The sequence below is a fragment of the Callospermophilus lateralis genome, chromosome 4 (assembly GCF_048772815.1).
Source record: "Callospermophilus lateralis isolate mCalLat2 chromosome 4, mCalLat2.hap1, whole genome shotgun sequence".
Lineage (NCBI taxonomy): Eukaryota > Metazoa > Chordata > Mammalia > Rodentia > Sciuridae > Callospermophilus > Callospermophilus lateralis.
The window spans coordinates 22,883,664-22,911,124 of NC_135308.1; the positions used below are offsets into that span (position 1 = coordinate 22,883,664).

The window sequence follows — 27,461 nt, forward strand, 5'->3', positions numbered from 1 at the left end:
ATTGGTAGAGCACTTGCCTAGCACATGTGAGGCACTGGATTCAATCCTCAGCACCACATAAAAATAGATAAAATAAAGGTATGATGTCCACCTACAACTAAAATAATAATAATAATAATAATAATAATAATAATAACAACAACAACAACAACAACAACAAATGGGGGGTCCTGCACAATTCTGGTGTATACTGGGACCACTTTACCTTCCATAAGCTCCGCTTTAAAGAATGGTCATTTCTGTTTTGGGGGTTTTCAATCAAGGTAAGAAGTTCCCACCATCTGAAACCATCCAATTGACTTCAGGGACATTTTTAGAAAAACATGCCTTTTTTTTTTTTTTTTTAATTATGTGATACTGTTCCAGTAAGCTTTCTGGGTGAGACTGACTTCCTAAGTGAAAAGGGCATATAACATTCTCTTCAGAGGATTGTATAATCTCAGGATTTCCCAACTGTATGGAACCAGAACTACTGTGCTCTCTATAGACAGAAATTGGTAAATTCAAACTCAGGGCTGCAATGCTCTAGATCTTTCTAATATATATGGATTATTTATGGGCTTCTTTCTCTACTGAAGAGGAAGGTTAAATGTGTGGAGCCCATTAAAGACTAAATAGATCATTCTAACCCTTTGCCTAAATTAATCCAAAATACACTAAAGCCTGAAGTAATTCAAGGGCTGTTAGAGTCTGTAAACAAGTCTGGATGGCGCCTGGCAAAATGCCAGAAGGAATGGTTTGTGAAGTAACAAAAGCGAGCCATTAAGTGTGGAAATTCCTTATTGGTTGACTGCTGTATCTAGTTTATGCTAATTAAGATAAGCTGTGTGGAATGTATAAATACCTCTGTTGTCCTACAAAAAAAATGGCTCCCACTCCTGCTGTATCAATGTACACAAGTTGTTCGTCACCCCCCCCCCCCTTTATTTTGCTGCAGCCGGACTGCGGCAAAGGACTTTCCTTGATTGTAGAGAACTTAAACCAACAGGGACTCGCAATTCCGTGTACCAGTCCTTGTGATACTCCAGTTCTATTAGTTAAAGAACCAACTGGACACGTTTGGAAATGCCTTCAAGATTCTCAAGTAACTTATCAAATTGTGATACTGAGGTTTCTTGTAGTTCCAAACACTAATACCTTCTTGTCAAATATCACTGATTCAAAATGGCACATGTGAATCAGCCTACAGTCTTTTTGACTTAAATCTTGTCAGTTTATACTAAAAGGTTTTCACATGTCTATTTCATAAATGGGCTTCACTTGAATAACAGCATCTATATCATGATCTGGGATTCAGTTATGAAAACTTAAAAATCACAAGTATGATAATAATGTTTGTATTGTTCATACTATTTTTCTGAAGAATTGAACCTGCACCAGATATACTGGCATAAAATAATAAACAATAATAAACATTCTGTCATGAGAAGAAATAGCAAAGCCCAAACCACCGCCCAACCAACCAATGCAACAAACAAACAAACAAATGAAAAAAACCCAAACAAAACAAAACAAAAAATCCAAACCAACCCCCAAAACATAAAACCTAAATGGTACACAGTAACAGACCTTTGCTTTCCTTAGTACCCTTATTGAGAAAGAGGTCCAGTATTTGTGTGTTCTTGGAAAAGTCAACAGAATACCTAGACTGTATCACCATGGGGCTTACTGAAGCTACTTTCTTTTCTCCAGTAATTGCATCAGGACCTCACAGTCCTGCAGCTTCTTAGAAATTCTACTTTCATTCGGTACAAAGATGATTCAGTGTTACACTCCCCCAACTGAACAGTGCCCTGAAATGGACTCATCTTACCTTTTACAGCAATTTGTACATAAAGATCAGAAGGTTTTGATGGAAAAGTTCTAATTTTTAATTGGAAAAGTCCACTATTCAGGACATGACCTGACTCCCAAAGAGATTTCTGTGTTGCTTGAGAGAACAAAACCTATTCAGTTTCCCCTGGCCTACAATCAAAGATAATTAAGAGGTTATCTTGGATTTGCAGAATACTGCAGTTCTTGGGTCTCCAAATTTCCCCTAACAGCCTTACCAGTTTGTGAGCTTACTAGCAATACAGTTCCAGAGCCTTTAACAAGGGAAGACACTTACAAGCAGGCTCTGACTAAATGAAGCTGACCTTACAACAGGCCTCAGCCTTAGGAATTTCAAACTATTCTAAATCTTTACGTTGTTAATTCATGAGTGTAACAATCAGGCATTCTTACCCATGAATGTGGGGGACAACATAGACCCATCCTGCATCACAGTCTGCAATTAGACCTAGTAGCTAAGGCATGTCCTAAATAAAACAGAAGCAACAGCAGTCAGATGGGTTTTAGGAAATGAACTTTATATGCAAGTCTAACTTGTTGTGAAAAGTCTATTATTTTCCAAACTTAACAGTAGACTACTAGAAATTGGTGAGATTCTTCTCCTTTCTCCTGCTGTCCATCTAAAATGTTGCAACTTAACCCTAACACTTCTACCTGATGATGGTGAAAAGCACAATTGTATGAGTGTAGGCTGAGAAAGAGTGGCTGCTCAGGTTGATCTGTGAGATGCCCCATTGAATAATCCCGAGTTCATGCTTTTTGCTGAATGGGAAAATATCAGTTAAGGGTCTCCTGTTAAACCAAGATGAGTCAATAGAAAAGAGAACTCTTCCCCAGTAGAAGTTGGATTGGCCTTCAGGGATTTTTGCTCTTACCCAAGCTTGTTATATAGCTAATCTGTAAATGTTTATGCAGATAGTAGATATGCTTTTTTGGAGTAGTCCACAATTTTGGCATGTTGTGGGAACAAAAATGGCTTCTTGCTTCTTGTTGTTGGGCCCACGTAAAAAAACAGAGTCCAAGTAGATGAACTCCTTTCTGATATCCCATTGCCCTTATGGATTGCCTTTGTTAACGTTGAAGCCCCTACCTATGAACTGATCCTGAATATCAAGGAAATGTGGTATCAACTTCCCCAGATGATCTATTTAGTAAAGAGTGCAATGGTACCTGACAAAGTTGGTATATGAAAGGATATAAGTTCAATGGTAAGCATGGACTCACAGAGGGTCAGTCAACCACCTGGTCCTCCCTGAGTCCTCGAAGTTTCCATTCTTAAAAGTTTCCATTCTTCAAGGAACAATTTCCTAATATCAAAGCCTCTGTGTTCCCAGTGAGACTGATTCTGAAAACCCAAAAGTGAAAGGGAAGACTGTGATATTGTACATATCACTACTGCTTGGATTTTTAAGCTGACTGGAAATACTACCCTGACCTTTCTATTAGTAGCCTGTTCACTATCAAATATGGAAAACCTATCCAAGTGATGCCTGCAAAAGGTATGTATTTTTAGGTATTACACAGTCAAGACCAAGGGACTACTTATGTAGGTACAAATAATTGCTTGTAAAATGTCACTGAATTAGATCTAGTAAGGTCCCTTTCTACTAAATGTCGTTATGTACTATTATAGCATGCTGTATGGGGACGGCATAAAAGTAAGTTTCCATTGGACCTTGTTTAAGAGCTGCACAGACTTATGGGTGAACAAATTTGACTGACTTCTACGAAAACGCCACTAGGTGGCTCTCTTTTCCATTCCCTGAGGGCCTATATTGGGTCTATAGGGAATTTGCTTCCTGTTTTGCCTCCATGTTGGTTTGGATCTTGCCATCTGCCCTGGCTCAGTCTTGGCTTCTGGATAATATTCCACCATCAGAGGGCAAAGCAGTAAGTAACTGAAATTAGTGCCAACCTTGAAATAGATGAAGAAAAGTTAGTTTCCACTGAGGAAAGGTTCCCTTAGGGTTCCTATGGAATTACTCTGGACTGCCAGCAGAATCTAGTCATATGGAATTTGAAGGTATTCTGCAAGTTAGGGTAAATCTTGGATTTTGTAGTCAATCAGGTCTCTTTGGGGTTCACTTCTACTTAGAAGTTCTATTTAGAAGCCGTTCTCCAAAAAGTAAATGAGATTATACACATTTAGTGGAACATCATGCATCTTTAGATCTCTTTGCCCATGTTGGGGGCTTGTATAATATTTGTGATGAACAAAACTGAATATTGTACCTCTTCTTCTTCTGATTTTACTACTACAGAAAACTTAATCTAAAAGGTGGCTGAGATGACTGTTTCTCTGGACATTTCTCAGGGAGAAGGAACTCCTAAGGTATTTATGGGAGCAGCTGACAGTTGGTTTGCAGGCATCCCGAAGTGTGGCATTCCAGAGTTTTCTAATGTTTACGTTTCTCTTTGTGGGTCTCCAGATTACTGTGTTAATAGGCTAATTACCAAAATGATACCTCTTAATCATTATCATGCCCTGAAAAAAAGACCTTGATCAGCTGGACTTGAGTGTTGCTGCGCCACCTTTGTTACATAAACTTAGTATTGTTTAATTTTGATTAGTTAAGTTTGTGGAGATGCCTGTCAAAGAGTGGACTCTAGTTTCTTAGTATTACCCCCTAATGGCTGTTGTCACAGCCTTCTGATCTTTATGCGCAAATTGCTGTAAAAGTAAGATGAGTCCATTTCAGGGCACGCTTCCGTGAGAGGATGAAACACTGGATCATCTTTGTATTGAATGAGAGTAGAGTTTCTCAGAAGCTGCAGGACTCATGTATGTAGTGCTGGGCTGGGACGTCTTTGTTATTGCTGAAAATTACTAAATGAAGTAAGTAGAAGGCTCATTTTATCTCCATAAGTCTAATTTATACTTTCCTCTTCTCCCAGTTAAGGGAATTGTTAGGTCTTCATCTTGGCCGTCCTTTAGGCCCTGAGTCTCTTTAATCTCTTCTAAAGAGCTGTGACCAGTTGCCTCAGAGATGAGGATTTGGACTTGGGGCCAGGTGCTTTGACCTTTGAGGTAGAAGATGATGTGACATTTTACCCAGATGCCAAGTCAATAATAAGTATCATGGAGATATTCGTATACACAAGGGATAGAATAAATAATAAGGACATGAACTTCCAGTTCCTCCAAGGAACCCATAAGTTTACAATTGCTGGATCTTGAAACACAGTGTTAATTTGTTAAACAGTGATAGAAAACGAATACAGGGTATTTACGATGCACTGTCACAATGAGTGCCTGTTGTTTAGATATTATAATGTGCATGCATAGGAAAGCATCTTGAAAGAAAAATGATAAATGCTGACAGCAATAATCAATGGGGGTGAGAGAGTGAGTGGCTTTTACTTTATTCCTCACGCTTTCTATATTGTTTGAAAGTTTAGGATAAGAATATGTTACTTTAGGGCTGGGGTTGTAGCTCAGTGGTAGAGTGCTTGCCTCTTATGCATGAGGCACTGGGTTCAATCCTCAGCACCACATAAAATAAATAAATAAAATAAAGATATATTTTTTTTAAAAGAATATGTTACTTTAATAATTGGCTGGGAAAATAATGATTTAAAAAATATATCCTAATACCTCAAAGGGTTGTAGTAGATTTCAGTGACATAACTGATAAGAATGTGCTTTTGTAAATTATGTAGTATCATGAAAATACAATGTAGTAAATTTTCCTATGCCCATGATTTCCTCTCCTTACTTAGAATTAATAGGCCTAATGCCTTCAGGTATGTTTAAGTCCAGAATTTTATTTTAAAGGGATGTCAGGAGCATATGATACTGTCTGTCGTATTCTTACCAAAGGATTATTTATAATTATAATGGTCAAATTAGAAAAATTTTTATAATAAACTCACTAAATTTCCCTAAAAATAGAAAAAATATACCTTATATACCATTTTGAACTTATTTCTTTAAAATTTCAAAATAATGTGTTTGGTTTCGAAGATTTACAGGATATTATAAAGCAACTACTGAGTACTTCACAATAAAATCTAAGATAAAAATATTTTTTGCAGGTTGAAAATTAATCAGAAGCTATAAGTAAATTCTAAATGTATTTTGGACATTTGTTGGACTTAAAGGCACTTCGAAATTTGTCTAGTTAAAATAGGACATACACAGACATGACACATTTGATGGAGTCCAATCTAGTAGTCCAACATCAAAGTTCATTTCTTACAAATAAACACAGAAATAATTTATCTGGAAAATCTATGAGTACTATAATCAGTTTGATTTCTTCATAAATTTTCTTTTATAAGTTGAGCTAATCTCTGGAAGGCCTAAAATAGAAAAAAGACAAGAATGGATGAAATCAGGAGGCTATTTTGGAAAAGTCTATCCTAATTTAAAAAATGCAAACAGATTACTTATGCAAGGTTGAGATAAGGAGTTGAAAAATCACCCTGGACATCACTTTTTTTCTGGGGAGGATGCCTCCAACTTCTACTATAAAACGTAGATGGAAGCATATTGGATTTCCAGGATAATGGGGGTTCTTATAGATCTCACAATCAATATTTTCCATTTTATCTACAATGCAAATGATTTTATATTTTCATATAATTTCTGCCCTGAAAATGCATTTTATACAGTTTCAACTGTCCAACTCTCTTCATATATAAAAGCAGAAATAATTTATGAAAAGCACATTTAATGATAGGAGAAAGCAAGTAAAGAAAGAACACACCCAAAAAGCCCATCTCCCAGGTTTAAGCACAAACACCTTTCGAAGGTGAACGGCACTGTCAATTTATAGCTCTTCTTTTTAATTCCAGATGTGTAGCCCTTAGGATCTTGTTTCTTTGCTTCTTTTCATTTTGGTTAAAGCATTACTGAGATTAACTTAAGAATATTATTTTATTGACCCTTACTGATGCTATTTTCCTCAGAGGAGAGTGAAGGATATTATGAATTTGTACTTCTCATTTGTGGTAACTTTGTGAGGGGAAGAAAGGAAACGGGTTTTCCCCATGACATGTTGGGAACTTTCTGGGACTGCTCATTAGGTTCTGAAAGGTTCATCATGAAGACAGCAAACTTGAACTCCAATTTCATCTCTTTTATCTACAGAAGCCTAAAGGGGATGTTTAATGGGAGTTCATGACTGGCCCATGAATATCTGCTGTATAGCATTCCAAGAAGACATTCAATACTGTTTTAAATTACAAAGTGAACACATGCGCCAAACCCCAGAACTGAGAGCTAGAGTATCTCTAACAGAATATGGTCCTTACCACATCCATCTGCTCTGGAGAGACTGAAGAGAAGGATACTCTGAAGTAAGGGCTAGGGGCCGAGCTGTCGACATAGAAAGCATTTCCAGGAAGCATTAAGACCTAGGAGACATGGTGGGACATCAGTGATGTGCCAGTTAGGAAAGGCTAAGAGAACACATAGGTAAAACTGTTCTCAAATGGGGACAGACATTTTAGGTTTAAAATTGGTCAAAGGAATCACAAAATAAAATATTCACACAAAAACTGCACACGCCATACAAGAAACAAAATTAGGTGCACAGAAACTGGAAAAATGTTTACCATAAATATGGCCAATGCCATTTCTTCTCCACGTATAAAGAACACACAGAAATGGAGAAGAACACTGATAGAATTCTAGTTTTAATGTGCAAAGGACACCCTACTAAAGAAACAGAAATGGCAATTAGTGAATAAATGTCTAGCCTGACTAGAAAACTAATATAGATTCAAACAATGAAATACCATTTCAAATTATCAAATTTAAAAGTGTTAATTTGTTCTCTTTCCACATTTTTATTGGCGTATTGTAGTTGACCATAGTGATAGGATTTGTCGTTACATATTCATATGTGCACACGGGATAATCTGGCCAATTTGGATATAATTTGACCAATACTGAAAGAGATTTTTGAGCTGGGAAACCTGAAAGGTAAGCAGCTGTTATCCTGGAAAGAAGCAGGGAACAGTGTCTTAGGGAGACAATATGGAGTGTGAACGCTCTGAGATGGCAAGAAAATGGTGCGAAGAACTGAAAGGAGACACAAGTAAATAAATAAATGAAGTGAAGGAGTAAAAATGTTAACCAAGTGTGTGAAGATAGAGTGCAGAGACACTCTACCCCTGAGCTGCAGCTCAGCCATCATTACTTTTTATTTTGAGACAGCGTCTCTCTAAGTTCCCAAGCTGGTCCCAAACTTGGAATCCTCCTGCCTGAGCCTCCAGAGTAGCTGGAATTACAGGTGTGAACTCTGTACCTGGCACAATTGCCCTATGTCAGGAACAGCTCACTGATTGCAGACTCCACTGCCTTTTTATCCTGGACAAACATACTTAATTCTCTAGCCCTCCATTTCCTCCTCCTTTCCTTCCTTCCTTCTTTCTGGTGGGAATCGAGCCCAGGACCTCACTCATGCATTCTAAGTACCTGCTTTGCCACTAAGTTATGTTCCCATTCCCCGGCCTCTTTCTAGTTGTGTGTGGTCACGTGGGTGAATTATAACCAAAGAGGTAAACCAAAGTCACGAATGTTACTTCTAGTCCTGGGCCCTGAAACGTTCCCCTGTGTGATCTCCCAGACTCTTTCCACTTTGTAGCGATCTTAGAATCCGTATGAAGATTGGAAGCAACAAAACGGAAGGAATCAGGGTCTCTGAGTCACTGCTGGATTGTATTTGTCTGTAGATTGCAGCTCTGAATTTCATGTCAGTCAGAAACAGGCTTCTGCGGGGTGTGGTGGTACATGCCTGTAATCCCAGGAGCTTGGGAAGCTGAGGCAGGAGGATTGCAAGTTCCAGACTAGCCTCAACAATTTATTGAGGTCCTACGCAATTTAGTGAGACCCTGTATCAAAATAAAAAAAATAGAAAGGGCTGGGGATGTAGCTCAGTGGTAAAGCACCCCAGGTTTCATCTGAAGTAAAAAAGAAAAAAAAATAGACTTCTATTGTGTTAAGTCTTTGAGATTTTGGAGTTTATAATTTACAGTAATTAATGTTAACTAGTGAAATTATGGCCTTCAAAAACAAAGTTCTGTTTGTTCTTAAATGGTATAAAATTGGGTACTGTCAAGTAAAACAAGATGAGCTGGTAGTGAAATAATTTGAGAGTACTCTTGGGAAATGATTTCAAGGCAGAAGATGAGTTTCTTGGTACTGATTAATAAAATATGAAAACTACCTTTTCTCCCAATATAGTGGAAAAGTTTTGGAATGGACTAGAAGCAAGGACATGTAAGAGAAGGAAGGAGTGGTAATAATCTCTTTAAAGATGACCAAACTTGCAGGAAAAATGATAGAATGAGATGACCATCATTACCCTAGGTACATGTATGCCTGCATATATGGTGTGACTCTACATTATGTCCAACCAGAGAAATGAAAATTTGTGCTCCATTTGTGTACAATAAATCGAAATGCATTTCCCTGTCATGTGTAACTAATTAGAACAAACAAACAAAAAAATAGTGTAAAAAAATGACCAAACTTTGGGCTAAGGCAGCAGTGATAAATTGGAGATTGTTTAGAAAATGTTGAGGAGTAGGCAGCAGAATATACAGAAAAAATGAAGAAGAAGAAGAAAAAAAAACAAGCAAAGTTAAACATCAAGTCAACATCCTTAGCACTTAGCTCAGAGATACAAACACAGAGACATTAACCAAAGTGCTTGATGATAATGGCATTGATAGAGAAGCAAAGAAAATATAAAGTTGATTTATTATATTAAAATGTATTTGAGAACTAAAATCAGCATGCTATAGTGTAGACACATCAATGTTTACAGCAGCATGATTCACAATAGCCAAGCTATGGAATAAGCCCAGGGGCTGTCCACAGACAAATTGTTAAAGAAAATGTGGTGTATACACACGATGGAGTATTATTCAGCCATAAAGAAAAAAAAATCATGACACTTGCAAATAAATGATTGGAACTGGAAAATGTCATGGTAAATGAATTAAGCCAGATACAGAAGGCCAAAGGTTGAATGTTTTCTCTCATATGTGGACGCTAGAACAAAATAAGGGGGATAAAAAGTAGGGACATCATGAAAATAAAAGGGATATCAATGGATTAGAGAAAGAGGATTGAAGGGAAGAAGGAGTGGAATGAAATTGACCAAATTATGCTATGCACAGTGAATTCCACCTATATGTTACTTACAAAGCACCAATTTAAAAAAAATAGATGGAAAAATGTATTTGTTTGATATAAATTAATTAAATATATATTAAGTACCTAGTATGTGACGCTACTTGGATTAGAATAATGAGTAAAGTGTGAGTCCTGCCCTCAAATAAGATGGATAGAAAGGATAATGACTTTGCTCAGGTGGTCTGTCTCTAGATCTAACCTCTAGAGTCTCTTATACACCAGCTTGGGCACCCTGTCATCCACCAGTCAATTCACTCTCTCCTTTTATGTTTACAAATCCAAGACAAAAGGCATTCTAGAAACAGACCTCTGTGTTTACAAAGATTCAATAACAAACATGATAATGGAATTAATAAATGCAGAGGGATAATTTGCCAAATATAATTTATTTGGTAAATTATAAAGCTATACAGAAAAAAAGTTTCCTTTAGGATTGATAGCCTAATCAATGCCCCCAAATGAAATCTCAGCAGATTTAATTATACAAGGAGAAAAACAATGACGTATGAGCTAATTTTAATTGAAAAAAATCAGGATACAAACTTTTTCATGTAATTTTAGCCATGCAAAATAACCGCACAGCCGAAGGTTGCCAAGAAAATCACCGTAAGTGGTCACAAAATGTGGGTGGTGAAATGATGGGCTGTTTTTAAAAATTTTCATTATAATCTATGCATTTTTCACATTTCCTACTGTGAGCACACTTTACTTTCATAATCCGGGAAAAACAACAACAACAACAACAAAGAAAGTCCCTCCACTGGAAATACCAGTGGCTACAACTTACTAGGTGCCAGGTATTTATTAGTCCAAGTGCTTTACACAGAGAATTCATTAAACATAGCAACCACCCTTTGAGGGATGGATTCTTACTCTCCCTGAGAGAAAGCACAGAGAGGGTGAGTTACCCCACACCACATGTCCAGTAAGGGGTGGAGCTGGACTGAAACCCAAGGAGTGTGTCTCCGGAGACTGTTCTGAGCCACTAAAGTAATCATCCACTGAGATGAATGATAGTGTTTCTGTTGACTTAGACCAGCCGAGGAATTATAGAATCCTACGTTTATTACAATTTGAATAATGAGAAAAGCACCTAATATCAGACCATTACTTATGAATGGTGGGCAACCAAAATCTATCTCTGTTTCATTTTTATTCAAATAAAAAGAGCAACTTTCCTTTAGGGTTCCCCCTTCCACCCACCTCCCAGGTTTACCTCTTTCTTAAGGGCTTTTTCTTTAATCAGTTGTTCTGTGTCGGGAATGCCTTTAATTTTAATCCATAAGAACATTCCGGCAACGGGAACATTCCATTCTGCCAAACCTACAAACAAAGGAGAATAAACATCTTCCAAAGGCATTTCGGATGGTATTAAATGTATTGTTCCATGACACAAGTGCAGTGATTATAAACTAGTACTTCCAAAAAAAAAGTTCCTTCAGTGATAATATTGGTTTTTTATTTGTTGTTTTTGTACTTCGAATTGGACCATGGATGCTTTGTCACTGAGCTTCATTGCCAGCCCTTTTTATTTTAATTTTGAGACAGAGTCTCACTAAGTTGCTTAGGACTTTAATAAATTGCTGAGTCTGGCCTCGAACTTGCAATCCTCCTGCCTTGGCCTCCCAGGCCACTGGAATTACAGACAGATGCCACCATGCCCAGTAGTAACATTTTTTGAAAATATAATTTTATGATCCTTGAAAAATTAATGTTCTAGGTCTATTTCAGAGTCAGTGTAGGGATAAGAGGTAGGGAGAGAGACTGAATAGTTCCTGAGTACACATGTAAAGCTGCAGCCAGGCTTTGTGGAGATTGGGGAACTGGTGCCTCTCTCTCCTTCATGTAATTAGGACCACACCTGGGGCAAATGTGTTTGTTTCATTTTAAAAGAGGATTCTTCATCTCTTTCTGGAGTCTTCTGGTATTTCAATAAATCCCATTATTTAGTTTAGAAGTCCGGTGAATTCTTTTTCATCAGAATGCAATTAATTATGAAAAGGAGGGCTTAAAATTCCAGCTTTCTGTTTCCCTGAGTGTTAGGATAGGGAAACCAAGAAGAAAGGATAATTATTTTGATTTTTAATCACTATCTTAAAAAAAAAAACAAACAACTTGCTGTTGGTTAAAACTTTTTCTTCAATATTACTATGAAAATTGGAAAATGGTACTCTTATCAAACAGGTTATAATTCTGTTTTTACCAAGACTTTATAGGGAATGAGATATTTCAGAAATAAGGAATTGATATTTTTGGTTTATTATTGTTCTTATCAAAGGCTGCTTTTGATAAGGCATTTTTAATGATACAATTAAAGCTGTGTAATCCATCTAACTTTCTTCCACAATGAAAAGTAAATCTTAAGCTTCTTACAAATTAGCAATAGGTAATATTAGATAAATGAGGCTAATGATTAAAAGGCAAAATCTATGTCATGAGAGATCTGCCTTAGACTGTATTATTTGTGGATACAGTTTAGTTAGAAATAGAGTACGTTGTTTGTGTGGGACAAAATTTTGAAAGAACTATAATATTTTGAAGATGGATGTTATTTAGCTTTAAGTAAATTATTGCTGGTTGATTTTTAGACTGATTTTTTTGAACCAAAATTCTTAGAGCAGACAGTCAATTAGGGACGGGGAGAACTGTGCCAGGGCGGTGGGTACAGGATGCCTCTTGTGAGATTATTTGTAGGCAACATTTCCTTGGTAAGAACATTGCCAGGCAATGTTGTCTCTTTCCCACCAGATTGTTCATTCATGGTGTTTATCAGCCATTCACATGGCTGCTGCTGTTTATCCAAAGGGCAGACACATGTTCCACTCACCACTTAGCCACTTGTCTGCAGCGGCCAATACTGCATCCCTCTGGCTCCTGTAGAAATCAGTGACCCTGGAAGAAGGAATCAGTAGCAAGGGTGTGTTCAGTCCATTGGCTGCAGAAACACAAAAAAGGCTCTGGAGTCCAGGCCATAAGAATTTTTTTTTTTCTATCTTGACTACATTCTTGATAAATATCACCATGACCTATCTGGTGATATTTTTTCCTTTATTATGGGCTGATTAAAAAATGAAAATTAATAAAGCCAAAAAGGTTGTTACTATGTAAAACAGGGAACGTAGAAATAGCAGGACTGGTCCTTGGGTTTAGGTGTCTCAAATAACGATGGTCATTGGGAGGCTAGGAGAATGCTCAAGATCAAAAGTATACCAGTAGTACACCAGCGATTCATCCTCACTCCTCTGTACTTTTGTCAGTCCTGTGTCATGTGTCTCTCATAGTAAATTGATTATTAAATAAAATATGTATATGTATGAGTTGTTTATCCTCTAGATTGAGGATATAACTTAGTGTGAATTTCAGATTGTCGTGGACATGGGTGGCCCTGGCTTTCAGACTGTACCTGGGATGCTCCTGAGTCTCTCTAGAGAAGAGCTGCTAAGATGAAGAGGCTGTGACTTCTAGGAGACTGTCTTATTGTCTATCTCAGGATACTTCAGGAAGAAGAAGAGTGAATCACTACTGGCTGCTCCATACCTTGTCCACTGGGGTCTTAACATCTTATAAACATCTTAGCAAGTGATTTGATACCTCTGAACATGAGCCAGGAAGCCCTCTTCTCCCCACTGCTGCAGAAGCTCTAACACCATGAACTAAAAGAGACAGAACGGTAACAAATGTCACGGCTCACTCCCTGAAATTGTTTGGTTTTGTCAGATGTACAAGGAAAACACTCCTGATTACACGTGTATGCATATTGGCTGACTTACACCAATCAGTGATTTATAATAAACAATAATTAATAACATAACTACCACATTAGTCAAAATGAAAAATATTTATATAGTCTTGTTATGTTGGGCACTGTTGTAACATATCGATAGATTTTGGCTAACTTAATCTTTATAACCATGTAATTATTAGGCAGATTATTTTTATTTTACCGATTAGAAAAATTGAGGCATTAGGGCTAATTTTTCTGATGAAGTAGTCAGAGAACTCATATTCAAAGGCAGACTGTCCAACGCCAGATCCAAGCCATTGCTTACCAGTCTTTTGCCTTTTCTCCCCCCACCCTCCTTTTCAGTGGCAAACCCAGGGCCTTGCACCTGCTAAGCAAATATTTCGTTATTGAGCTGCATTTCCAACTAAAACACACACACACACACACACACACACACACACACACACACACACACACAGTAGATATGTAAGTTCTATAATTTAGAGATTTTTCTATCTAAATGTTATAAACTAATATTGACTCTTTGTTGATAGCAGGTACAAATAACATGGGAAAAGTTCCTGACCCACTAAAATATGGGGACATCCACACTTTATGGAATTTACAAGACCAAACAAGTGTCCCATAAAATACAAATTTTCAGATTCATTTTGAGTTGTTACTTAGTAATTCTATCCTTGAAATCTGATTTTAAAGATTGCAAAATTTTCAAATATAATAATTTCTCAGAGCTTGTGGGAAAATTTATACTTTCTCCCAAGTTAAGTCGACCTTCTTTTCATTAAAATGCATTCCAGCTAGTGTCTGCAGGAGACGGCATCTGTGCAATGAAGGCCATCTGAGTTACTAAAGAGGTTTGAATTTCGTGCTCCCACGGCAGGTTCCAAGACAATAAAGCTAAAGTCAACATTACTTCAAAAATTCAGTTCCATTTTGTTCTGTTTCACAGGCTTTTTTAGAGTCCCCTGAGGGTACAAGATGAATATGATGCCCAGATTCTCAAGACGTTTGGGTTTTTGCTGCACAGCAACACCAGGGTCATTCAGTTTCCATTCGCCTTTTGGGTAAATACCTGGTATCTGATCTTCTAATTCAGTCTGTATTTAGAACCAGATTTAGCAGTGGTGATTTTTCTTCCCTGTCACTTTAGCTTAATCTCATTTGCCAACATCTACTTTGTTCTTATCTGATTTTTTAAAACTCCTGTTTCCTAAATGGTACTTACCTGTGAGAAAGTGCAGGGGTGTAGGGATGAAACTTGAATGTGTAAAAGAATTCTCTCTATCAGGGGTTTTGGGCCAGTTAGGAACCCTACCCTCAACCTACACAAAAACAGAAAAGGCTTGATGTCAATCCTGTATTAACAATTAGTACACATCACCTTGCTGATTTCACGAGGAAGAGAGCAGTGACCTGGGCTCAGATGGATCTAGACAATTAAAACATTCTAATAAAACTAAGTTCTTATTTTTTCAAATATAAATTTAAATTAAAGTGTACATTTATAAAATCATCCAAGTCTAGCCAAGTATTTCTGAATATCCTCTTTCATACACTATACTGAACTAGTTTCTCTATGACTTTAGATTCATGGCCAAGCATCTTTGACTACTGAAGATGAATAAAGAGAAAAAAAAAAGGCCTATATTCATATTCACAAAGAGACTGGTGTTTATAAGGCAAGTGGAATACAAGCATCTTAAATGAGAAGAATTGTTTGGACTAAATGATACTGAGGCCAATCTCAGGTTAGAGACACAGGACTTACCCAGAGGACAGGACTTTTGAGAAGGAGTCAGCTCTGATGACACGCCCATCAATATCCATGGAAAGAAATGTTGGTTCCCAGGGCTTAAAAGGGGAAGAAAATGACTGTTAATTTATAAACTCAAACTGCAGGGTTATTTGTACAGAGCAGAGAAGGGATGGATTTGAAACCCGATAGCACTACTCTTATCTTTGTCTCAACCCTCTACCATGGAGAAAGAAACATGTGCACGTTCTTTTACTAGCATCTGCCTGTCTTCAAGGCTTTTTTTCCAAACACACTCAGAAAGGCTTCTGTCTTTTTTTTTTTTTTTTAAAGAGAGAGTGGGGGAGGGAGAAAGAGAGAGAGAGAGAATTTTTTAATATTTATTTTTTGGTTCTCGGCGGACACAGCATCTTTCTTTGTATGTGGTGCTGAGGATCGAACCCGGGCCACACGCATGCCAGGTGAGCGCGCTACCGCTTAAGCCACATCCCCAGCCCCGAAAGGCTTCTGTCTTTGCCCAGATGCCATGGCTACGAATTTAGAGGTTTCTCAAACAGGCCTTCTTTGTTCCAGGAGATAAAATCTGGATTAACAGATTTAGAAGAAGGACTCAAGAAAAATTTGTTTGGACAAGATCAAAATGAAGAGGGCCAGAAGCATTCAGGATTGTTGAGAGAATGTTGATCCTTAGAACCAACTAGAAAGATGGGGGAGGGGGGAAAGAGGGGAGAATGAAGTTGAGAAACATAATCAATATGAAATATTGACTTCAAAATTTGTTTCAAACCTAGGTACAAAGAAAGGGGTTCATGGTCATGCTGAGGTAGGAGGGCAGGTAGGTAAAATAATGTTCTGACAAATCGCAGAGAATTTCTGTTTTTTTTTTTTTCTCAGTAGATTTAAAGGGAGCACTGAATCCAAGAACATGTTCTCTGCAACCCTGAGAGCAAGTAAAATATCAGATTTGAGGAATCAGGCGTTGGGTAGTCTCCCACTACCACTGTTCGTTAGAAAATAGTAATTGTGAAAAGCACATCTGTGTACAGTGAAAAGGAATCTAAAAGCCCATTATTCTGCAGATATTGTTCAGGGCATAAATGACAGGAATGGCAACTAAGTGGCCTGTTGCCTGAGGCCTCCCTCTGTGTGCAGAATGGAGCACACTAACTGAGCACACGTCTAATTCTTCAGCTTGAACATGGCTTCCCCATCCTTCCTAGCCCTACCATTACATGGAGGTGGACACCCAAGGTGGAATGCTTAAGGAGCTAGATAGAACAGAATTTCAAGTTCAAGACAAGCAGCCTGACTTACTCTGTCCACTTAAATGCATGGTTTAGAGAGCCAGCTAGTATTTTAAAGGTAAACAATTTCTAGAAAGAGTAGTAATAGAAAAAAATGAAAAGTGCTAATCCTGAGATAAAACTGGAAGACTAAAAAATTAAAGTTGGTAGCAAGTTAGTAATAATTCACTAATTTCAGTGCAAAAGTAGACAGTTCTAACCAAGCAGCCAGACTGACCTTAAATGCTGCACAATAACTTACAACTATGTGTCTTCTACAGGTGAAATGAGTTGACATCATCACTTACCTTGTTAAACTGGAGAAAATAGTAAGGATCATCTTCTATTATGAGGAAATCATGTTTTCTTGCAAGCTAAAAGGTTAAAGTAATATATTTACTTCTTAGGAACTATCTAAAATTAAAATCATTTGGAATTGTAATTTTTTTTTTTGGTACTCATTTGTCCATTCATTTGAGAAGTGACTGAGGGTCTGCCATACCAGGCCGTGAGGATAGAGATGAATGAAGAACTAAAGACTCCTTTTCTCCAGAAACCAATGTCTAGTGGGAAAGAGATGAATAAGCCAGTGGGCAATGAGCAGAAAAAATCATTAGATGGGAGCAGGGGTTAAATTCTAGGAACATTCAATATGATCAAGTTTGAGAGAGAGGTAGTTATTCAGGTTGGATCCTTGGGAAGCCCTCCCTGCAAGGTAACACTGGAACTCAGAATGATGGGAACAAGTTGTGCAAACATCAGGGGAAAGATTCTAGACTGAGGGATACGTGAGAGCAGAGATCCTGGGGTAAGCAGAAAGCCTGGCATGTTTAGAAAGAAGGCCAGAGTGACTGTAGCAAGTAGGCTTGGCAAAGGTGTAAGAGAAAAGGCCCAAGAACAGAACTGACCATGTCATTTGGCTTTGCAAGGTGAACAAAGGAATTTGGACAAAGAATGGTCCATTGGTCAAAGACCGAGAGTGAAATGCAGCAGTGTCCTTATCCTAGTCTGGTGACAGCTGCTGTGGCTTAGGAGATGGGTCTAGGAACGGTAGTATAGAAAAATGGATGGATTTTGAATGAACATTGGGGTTGAGTTCACAGGATGGACTGGATGTGGGGGTTGGGGTAGAGAGAGGGAAAAGAGAGGAATGTAGGCTAACTAACTCTTTGTGGACACACTATTTATGGGGATGGAGTACCTGGAGTGGTTGTGGATTAGAGGTTTGGGGTAGAACTGGGGAAAAGCAGGAGTCCCAGTTTGGCCATGTTAAGTTTGAAATTCTATTAGACATCTATGTGGAGATACAAGTAGAAAATTAAGGACAGAAGTCTGGAGTTCAGGAGAAAGGTAGCGCTGAACAATGTGGGAGTCATATGTGGAATGGAATTTATAATCGTGGAATCAGATAAAGCTTTCTTGGGAGGTTAGAGAAATGAGCAGAGAACCCAGGAGAGAGCATAGGAGAGTACAAATAATAACAAGAAAATGTTTTGAAACTATATTTTCTGAGTAAAAGGAACTAGTTAGTATCTGTCTTATGATTCCACTGAAAATGATTAAATTCTATATAGTTTAATACAATTTTGGTACTTATTTTAAAAAGCTATTTAAAGGGAAAGCTTAGGGAACACAGATATAGAAAGGAGATTTTAAAAATTTCTCTTATTTTTCAAAGATTTCTGTATAGTACAATAAATGTTGGATATTTTAAAAAATGTTCAGGGTGAAAATCTAGGCATCATAGATACCAAAAGAGATTTTACTAAAAAAGAAAAAAAAAAGGAGCATGTCTCTTATTTTTTGAAGGAATCTTCGTTACCCAAATGATAAAGAATAGGAAGCAGAAGAGACAAGTTAAAACCCCAAATTTAAAATAATGAAAATCAAATGTGGGGCCAAATATTAAAGAAAAAAAATCTCATGAAGTTTAACATCAAGCCAAGAATGTTATTTCTGTCATATGAAACATCAATTAAGGGAAAAAAAAATTTCATCAACAAAGAGCATAGTGATTTCTTGTGTCTAAATTTACTAGAATTCTCAGCATTGGCGAGCTACTTTTATTAAAAATTGTCTTCCTTATAAGCAAGAGGTTAACAAGGAAGGGAACTTGTGCACCACTCTTCCAAAATGTCAAACATAAACAAAAGCATAACCACCTAACCCATTTTTCAAAAATACCTCATAGATTTTCTTTTTGCGGTCACCTCTCAATGAATTTCCAGTTGGGTTGTTGCCATTTGGGACAGTGTATAGAAATTTGGGGGTGTTTTTCTTGGGGTCCTTTGAATCTTCTGGTTTCCATCTGCAAAGTATTTCTGTGAGGGAGTCTGGAATAATCCCATATTTATCGCTGGGAACATTAATAATGTTGCAGCCCAGTGGTAGCAGCTGTATAGCACAAAGAAAGTCCAAGAGTCAGACAAGAACATGAGATGGAAGTGCCACTATTTTTTTTTTTTTTTGTAATATGGACCAAGAGCATTTTACTTACACCCTTGAAGATATGAACCTGTACTCAGCTCCAAGCTCTGGAGGGCTGAGGTCACATACTGTAATTCTATTGCTCCTCTGGGGTAGATTCTGTTATTGTTCCACTCTACCTCCTGTCTGTTTGCAGGGGAAGCATTATACTTCCTTGCCCCATTTATGTTTGACTTGGCCATGTGCCTTGCTCTGGAAAATATCTTTTGAGCAGGGGTGAAGGGTGTTTCCTCCAAACAGAAGTTTTATAAACCCTAGCATGTGATTTTCTACGTCTGCTTTCCTTCTTCTTTAAGATTGGTAGTGTTTGAGACACAAGCTGCTTCTGTCAACTTGAGGCTTGGCATGAAGATGACAAAGGAGAGAATAGCATCAGTCTTGTGAATCTATAGTGTGAGGGAAACAAACTTTTATAACTGCAAGCCAATGAGATACAGGGGTCATTCAGCATACAGTCTCACACAGTCTTTTCTGAAGGAATTGTTTTAGAAATCAGAATTTGAAGTGGTTCTTTTTACAATTTTTTAAAAATTTATGTATGGCATCAGAATGCATTACAATTCTTATTGCACATATAGAGCACAATTGTTCATATCTCTGGTTGTATATAAAGTATATTCACACCAATTCATGTCTTCATACATGTACTTTGGATAATGATGACCATCACATTCCACCATCATTTCTAACCCCCTGCCCCCTCCCTTCCCCTCCAACCCCTCTGCCCTATCTAGAGTTGTCTATTCCTCCCACGCCCCCTCTCCCTACCCCACTATGAATCAGCCTCCTTATATCAGAGAAAACATTTGGCATTTGTTTGTTTGTTTTTTGGATTAAGCAGGTAACTTTGAACACCTGCAACAATGGGAAATGTGTAACTTACTTAGGCAGTCAGGTAGGGCCAATAACTAAAAATTTCTTATTCTGAGTTGAAATCATTTCCCTGTAGTTTCCACCTTTCAGTTCTGCCCACCTGAGAACATGGACAAATAAATCTAATTCTTCTGTCACATGGCTAACTTACATATTTGAGAACAATTTCCTGTCTTCTCTGGGGTCTTCTCTTCACTGCTGTGGTTCCTATAACCATTCACTGTAGTTTCCAACTCCCTATTCATTATGACTATACTTTCCTGTACTTGTTCCGGTTTGTGGACATATCTATATGAAAGCAGAGTGAACCCAAGAAACCTAATTCTCAGTGGTGAGGCAGAGGATCAGACTTTTATTCTGGATATTGTAGTCTCATTCATTTCACAGTGGAGTGGGAAATCAGTTTGAAGTTATATTAAGTTGACATGCAAAATGATTATACTTAGGCATACTGCAACAAAAGATGGTAAATATAAAGCAAGTTTTCATAAATTAAGTCACATTTCAAATAAAATATTAAGATGTAATTTGTGTACTCATTAGCGCCTATACATTTGGATTTTAATAAAGAAATGTATGCAGCAGAGGGTACATTTAACCTATTTTAATACATCATTTAAGATTCTCTTGTTTACAGATGAAAGATGCTATTTTAGTTTTCAGTGGGCAGATAATCCTAAAGGAGCAAAGCTTCTTCTATTTATTGTAAGAGAAATGCTGTCACATAGAAATGTGTACTCACAGCTTGAATGGTTGCTGAATAAGCAGGTTCATTTAGGAGGATGTTGTCTCCAGGATCAACAAGCATTTCAAATATCTAACAAAAGAGGCAGAGGTAAGCTTGGATAATATTATTTTCATGCTTGAGCTCAGAGAACTCTGGAGTTGGCAAATTTTCTGTAAAGATCCATATAGTCACTATTTTGTTGACCATAGTGTCTGTGTTGCAACCACTCACATCTGCCTGAATAGTAAAAAACCAATAAATGGGTGACCAAGTTCTGATAAACCTGTATTTACAAACTTAGATGCCAATCTGGGTTTGGCCTTCAAGCTTCTTTGAAATGTGTTAAATGCCTACTAGAAGTCAGGCCAGTGTAAGGTTCTGCAGATAAAATGATGAGCCAAAGGATAAGGTTCTAACTCTCACAGAGTTGCCAGTCCTCTGGAAAGCTAGACACTATGCAAATCTATATGTGATTACAAACAGTGGTACAGATGCACAATTGCAGGGCTTGGGCATTTAGGGAACTCAGATAAGGCTTCCCTGAGGAATTGATCAGTTGGTGTCAGGGTGACAATACATACATTTTGAGAAACTGAAAGAATTCTGGGAAGTGAGATTGAGTATCCAGAAGAAGGTAGAGAGAGGCTAGGAGAACTGGGCAGACACCACACCAAGCAGGCAATCAGCTAAAGGGAGGTGGGTAAGAATTTTAAGGAACGGTCATTCTGGCTGTAGTATGCAAGAATAAGAGAAGAGCGAGAACATATGGGAAAAAGTTTGGGAATTTTTTAGGGTGATTAGGGAAGTTACTGCTACAGTCCTGGGGATAGTTGGGGTAGTCTGAACTAGAGAGGTGGAACTATAGGGAAGACCTAAGAGGTCTTTAGGAAATGAAAGCCAACAGGGACCACAGGGCCATGAGGAAAAAGAGTTGTCAAAAAACGATTCCTAGAATTCTGATTATCAAACCAGATAGATGGTGGAGATGGTGCTCCTCACTGAATTCCCAAACCAAAACCTCATCCATATCCGAGGAAGAGGAAGAGGAGCTCTTTTGGTTTGAGGTATCAGGTGGACAGATGGACAAATGGACTTGGAAAGAGTTTGGATGTTACTGGCATATGGTTGATCATATGGTTGCGAATGCAGGAATCCAGCAAAGTGCACAGCTGAGGAGATGATCTGCTCAAGGACTGAGGCTGAACTCCATAATAGTAATAACTCCATAAAGGAGGACTCTGCAAAGATGTGGCACAGGTGAGCTGGAGAACCATGCTACAAGGTTGGGAGACCCGGTGGAGAGGGATTTAAGAAGGTTGGGCTGGTTGATAGTGTTAAAGGCTACCTAGAGGTCAATTATGACTAGGTTTGACAAGTCTTAGTGTTTTTGACCAGTGACATCATTGGTCTCAGGCGATGGGTTGTTCCAGCCTATATCAAAGGGGTCATAATAATGACTGAATGGTACACAGTAATCCCTTCTTACCTTGTGATATTTCACAATCCTGTCCTCAAGCCCTTATTCCTATCATTTTTAGCAACCTACATCTCAGAACCAAAAATAGGATCATTTCCAATGGAGACAGGAGATTTGACTTTTGTTCTCCATTTTGGCCTGTGAGGTTCAACTTATTTTTTTTTCCTTATGGAACTTTTAATATCTTAAGACAAACATGTTCTTCTGAAAAGTTCCAGTTGACTCAGGCTTTACAGAACATCCTAGGGCCAAAAAAATCACTTAAGTGACTTGTGCATTACTAAAAGACCAAACAAAAACCTAATTATGTCCATTTTCCATTTCAATTAGGGGACATACAAAAGTCAAATATCCTCAATTAAAAGGGAAGGCTGTTTCTCATCTGACAGCACTGTTTAATAGATGCAGACAGAAACATAGTAGCCCAAAACAACATCCTTCCTGGATAACAAAGTGGAAGAAACATTAAATCAGATCCCTACTAAGGCCCCTGTAATAAGCATGTACACAAATAATCAACTATTTACTTATTAGGCCATTTGTGCTATCTTCCTTCTTTTACGTGACTGGTGTTGTGACAGGTGGAGAAGAAACTGTCTTGAACATCTTTCTGTAGAAAAAAGCTCATTGTCTATCTACTTGCTCAAATAATTTTATTGAAAGAGATTTCTTAAATATGAAACCAGAGAATTACAAATGCTTGTCCTCATGCAAAAGCTCTACTAGTAGCCAATCCTTTTACTTTTTTTTTATAATTAAATACAAAAAAGAGGAAGGAAAAATTGTTTTAACTTCTAAAAATCTTTAAAAGGTATTATTACTACAATCCATTATTCTCTAATATTAACTCAATTAAAATTCACTAAAGCTAACCAGATTACAGTTTTCACAAAATAAAGAAGAAAAATAGCTATTCTGATTTAATATAAATAATGATAAATGAGTCATATTTTAATTTAGATGTGAAGACTGAATATACAGAATCTGTATTCAGGACTGATTATTCATGAAAAAGAAAAGGAAAAAAACTCAAATAGATGAAACTGATCAGACATGGGTCTTTTTATTGTGAGATCTACCCAGTGGTGATTCCAACTGTGGAGTTCTAAGAACCCAGTAAGGAGGCAGATGGAATAGGTGACAAGAGGTAGGGAGAAAGAGAGAAGGAGGGGGATGGAGGGGATGAGAGAAGTTACAGACAGATATGTATAGCTGGTCCCTGACTTAGAATGATTTGACTTATGATTTTTCCACTTTATAGTGGTGTGAAAGTGACGTGCATTGAGTAGAAACCGCACTTTGAATTTTGATAGGGATCTTTTTCTGAGCTGGTGATGTGGCATATTGCTATTCTCACAGGATGTTGGCAGTGGCAGCTCCCAGTCGGTCAGGGGTCAGGCAATTGTGAGGGCCAGCAGCTGTGTTACCAAGTTATGAGATTCAGCAGGTGTTGTAAATGTATGTCTGACTTTCCCAGATTTTCAATTTACAATGGGTTTATCAAGATGGAGCCCAGTTGTAAGTCAAGGAGTGCCTGTATAAGATCTAGAGAAGTACAGCCACAAGGCAGATAAAATGCAAGCAGTGGTGAGCCTGGGGATTCCATAAATAGGCACCAAAGGAGTACCATTTTCATCTCAGAGGTATGAGGATGTGCCTTCTAGGGAAGTTTGAAATTCTATCCGAATTTCATATATACAGGTAAAAAATCAAATGTAACCCGAATCTTTGAGCCAGATAAAATGAGGCAATGCTCATGAGCTTTTTTTTTGGCTTTTGGTAGGAGTTGAGTATTCTTTTGGTGGGGAATCTCTGTTTAATGATTCATAGCTCCAGGCCATTGGTCACGTGTGTATTTAACAAAAATCAGACTGACGAGTGATATTAAGAGCAGATAATTTTTGAAAGTCACAATAAGGGAAATTTACAATAAGGGTAAGAAGAGGGAAATATTGATAGATTAACCTAACGAATTACTATCTGGCTTTTGTTTATTGTAACCATCCCATATATACACTTCTGTCCCTGGGCTTTGTCTTTGAGTTTTCCATTTATATTCTAGGTGAAGGTAAGAAAAACTACCAGTAATCTACAAAACATGAGCCTCTTGTGGTTGAGGGAGAGATCGCTATATTTAGGCATATTTGATTCTTGCATGATGGCTATCTTTTCCTTGCAGTCTTACCTTACAAAGACCATCTTGGGAGCCAGATGTGACACATAAATCCATTTGTCCTTGACTGGGTGGATAATGAATGGTGGGAGGATTATGCAATTTTATTTGTAACTGTTTTAGCCAGGATACAAGTTTCGGAAGTCTAAAGTATAAAATGTATTTGTAAATTGGTAGTAGTGAAGTTGTAGTAGTACTAATCATAATAATAGCAGACAGAAAATAAAAGGTATCTTTATACCAAACCCATTATACATTCAACTTAAAAATCCTCAAATGCTAGTGTCAATATTCCCATGTAAAAGATGAGGTAATAGATTTAGAGATTAGAAAATTCACATATTGTCAATTAGTCAGAAATTCACATAAAGTCAACCATTTAATCAATGAGCTGAGATTTGAATGTACACCTTTCCTATTTGAAAGCGTAAGGTCTTTCTTTTAGCTAGAGCATACACTGCATAATAGATTCCTTGTTCTCTTTAGGAAGTTTTCTGTAGACTTCTTGGAAGTTCAGGCTCAGTAAATCATTTGTATCATGGAAAGAAAAGCTTAGGTATAAGTTACATGTAATTCATGCACATTATGTTTCAATATATTCTTCAGTTGCAAAATAAAGAAGGTTCTAATAAAGTCTAATTTATAGATTTCATAAACTGTCTTTTATCCTTGGAAGAACACCAGGTAGCAAAAGTCTTAAGGTATATATTTCAGCTTGCCTTTAAGAAGTTATAGATATTTGAACCTTTAAAAGCAATGTATTTGCATAGTTACCTGTTTAAATGGGGCCCTTATTCAAGATTGCTGTTTCTTGCATTATCCATTTCTTCCTTTCTCCCAATATGCTTTTTCACCTAGCCATCTTTTCAGTTGTCATACTCAGCTCAACTCATACTTCCTTCTAGAAGCTTCTCTGGCTTTCCCAGCCATTTAAGTTTGAAAAGTAGTGACTGAGTAATGTTAAGTAAATATTTAATATCCCTTTTATTCTTAATTAGCACTTGAAAATTCTTCCCTGAACCTCCCTAATCATGGAACACCTCATTAAAAAGCAATGTCACTTTATGAGCAGGATATGAAGATGAGCAACCATAAAATGATGTTATCTCTGATGACCTACCCAGAAGTTGGAGAATACTGAAGTGCTTCCTTCATCATCTCTTCTCCAAACTTGATGGAATTTCCATTTTCTACAGTGATAACAGCACTCTTAAAGGGGAACATATTTGCATTTGGAGTTCCAGCAGCCAGGGAGATGAGTGATTTTGGTGCCTTGCTCACAATATCAGCTAGGATAAACATGGGAGAGAAGAAAGATCATTATCAACAGAGACAACTTAGTATGCATTATAGTGTAACAATTTCTGGTGATAAAATGTGCTGTGGGTGAATGTTGGTGTCCACCCCCTCTCCATTGGTATGTTGAAACCTAATGCCCAATGTAGTAGTATTAGGAGGTGGGGGTCTTTAGACAGAGGCTTCATGATTGGGATCAGTGTCCTTAAAAAAGAGAGGGGAGGAAGGCCTCCTTCTGCCATGGAGGATACCAACTAACCCCTTTCACCACATGAGGACCCAGCAACAAGGTACCATCTATAAAGAATGGTCCTCATTTGACATGGTGTCAGCTGGCACCTTGATGTTGCACTTCCCAGCCTCCAGATCTGTGAAAGATAAAGTTGGTGATATTTTGATGTAGTAGCCCAAATGGATTAAGAGAGAATGTCAGTCTAAAGTAAATACAGAATAACTTTTTCTGGGCTTCCTTGTTGGCGGAGGTCCTGAAGAATGGAGATGATGAAACAGAAGGCAGAGGGATCAGGAATACGCAACGTGTCACCGAAGACCCTCTTTCGCTTAACCCTTGCCTTCCCGTGTGTTTTGTGGCTCAGCCTGTCTCTCCTATTGACCAGGCCCTCCCAATTCCACACAAATCTGCACCCGTGCACACATCTTTCCAGGAAGATTCTTTGTGGCCAGCCTTTCTTCCAAGGATCCCTCCCACAGGAGGCAGCCTGAGCTCCCCTGGGGCTGTTCCTCCTCCACTCTAGCAGGACTTCTTTGAATACAAGGACTAATGCCTACTTTATTTCTGCGTGCAGAGCCTGGCTCACAGTGAGCCTTAGCAGTGGAATAAAAGGTTGCAACCAAACCCTGAGCTGGGAGAGCACCGTTCTCAGCTCCACCCCGGCAGAAGGGGCGCGACCCGCGTTTCTCACCCGTGGCTCTGATGGGAGAAGTCTTTCGGACTGCGCTCCTGGCGGTTATGAACCGTGCGTAATTCATGCCTCTGATGGCCCAGCACCCAGCTCCTTCCTTCTTCGGTGGTTCAGGACTAGAAAAACAAAACAGCGCGTCGGGTGCTGCCTCCTAATTCCTCACTCTAGCCACGTCACGTTGTTTGTCCCCGCACACGGTGACCCGAGGACACGACAGACACTCCTCCCTGGCTGAGGGCCGCGTTTGGTCTCTGGGTCTAAATAGGCCTGGGGAGGTGACAAGATGGGCAAAGTCCACCCGCAGAGGAAGAGTCTGCGTGCCAGGTCCTAGGAGGCTCGGCCGGCCGCGCCCTCTCCCGCCCCGAGTCACGGCCTATGGTCACCGGACTCCGCACCTGGGGTCCCGGGCCAAGACCCTCTCGGCTGGCGCGCAGGACGTGACAGAGATGAGGCCTGGCCGCCAGGCACTTGCGATCGCGTACCCTAGTCTGAACCCATTCAAACCTTGCAGGACTCTCTTGCGGTTGGAAGTTGCCCCAATACAGCGTCCAGATTGGTGCAGACTTGGCCCTCGGATGTTGACGGGCGGCTGGAGGGACCCAGAGGTCCGCCACGATCCCGATCTTTGAGTGCCATCTGGTGGTCGCTGTGGTTCATTGCAGCGCCTAGTCTCTAAACCGAGCGCTGGAGGTCATTCGGGGCTGCGTTCTGGTGGGTGTGCGGGTACCCTGCGTCTTCTCTG

At 38.5% G+C, this 27,461-nt stretch overlaps 1 protein-coding gene across 2 annotated transcripts; it reads right to left on the minus strand.

The window, feature by feature from the left end:
- Positions 1 to 6,093: 6,093 nt before the first annotated feature.
- On the minus strand, positions 6,094 to 26,889 carry Aadat (aminoadipate aminotransferase). 2 transcript variants are annotated; one of them, XM_076852360.1, is made up of 13 exons: positions 26,720 to 26,889; positions 25,621 to 25,789; positions 24,513 to 24,645; positions 20,866 to 20,940; positions 18,948 to 19,157; positions 17,072 to 17,137; positions 15,496 to 15,578; positions 14,953 to 15,049; positions 13,574 to 13,635; positions 12,810 to 12,874; positions 11,199 to 11,305; positions 7,090 to 7,191; positions 6,094 to 6,135 (listed from the first exon to the last, which is right to left on the minus strand). In XM_076852360.1, the coding sequence occupies exons 1-13, from the start codon at positions 26,784 to 26,786 to the stop codon at positions 6,094 to 6,096; spliced, it is 1,278 nt and encodes a 425-aa protein (XP_076708475.1). In that variant the 5' UTR covers positions 26,787 to 26,889. The 2 variants fall into 2 exon arrangements, with proteins under 2 accessions (XP_076708475.1, XP_076708474.1); XM_076852359.1 differs by having other exon boundaries at positions 26,687 to 26,786.
- Positions 26,890 to 27,461: the final 572 nt, after the last annotated feature.

Excerpts from the sequence above, each read along its gene's own strand:
- Aadat (XM_076852359.1), bottom strand. The coding sequence starts at position 26,786 with ATGAATTACGCACGGTTCATAACCGCCAGGAGCGCAGTCCGAAAGACT. Across the intron at positions 11,306-12,809 it reads TGCAGACAAGTGGCTAAGTG|GTTTGGCAGAATGGAATGTT; the intron begins GTGAGTGGAACA and ends CTTTGTTTGTAG. Across the intron at positions 7,192-11,198 it reads AAAAAGCCCTTAAGAAAGAG|GTCTTAATGCTTCCTGGAAA; the intron begins GTAAACCTGGGA and ends CATGTCTCCTAG.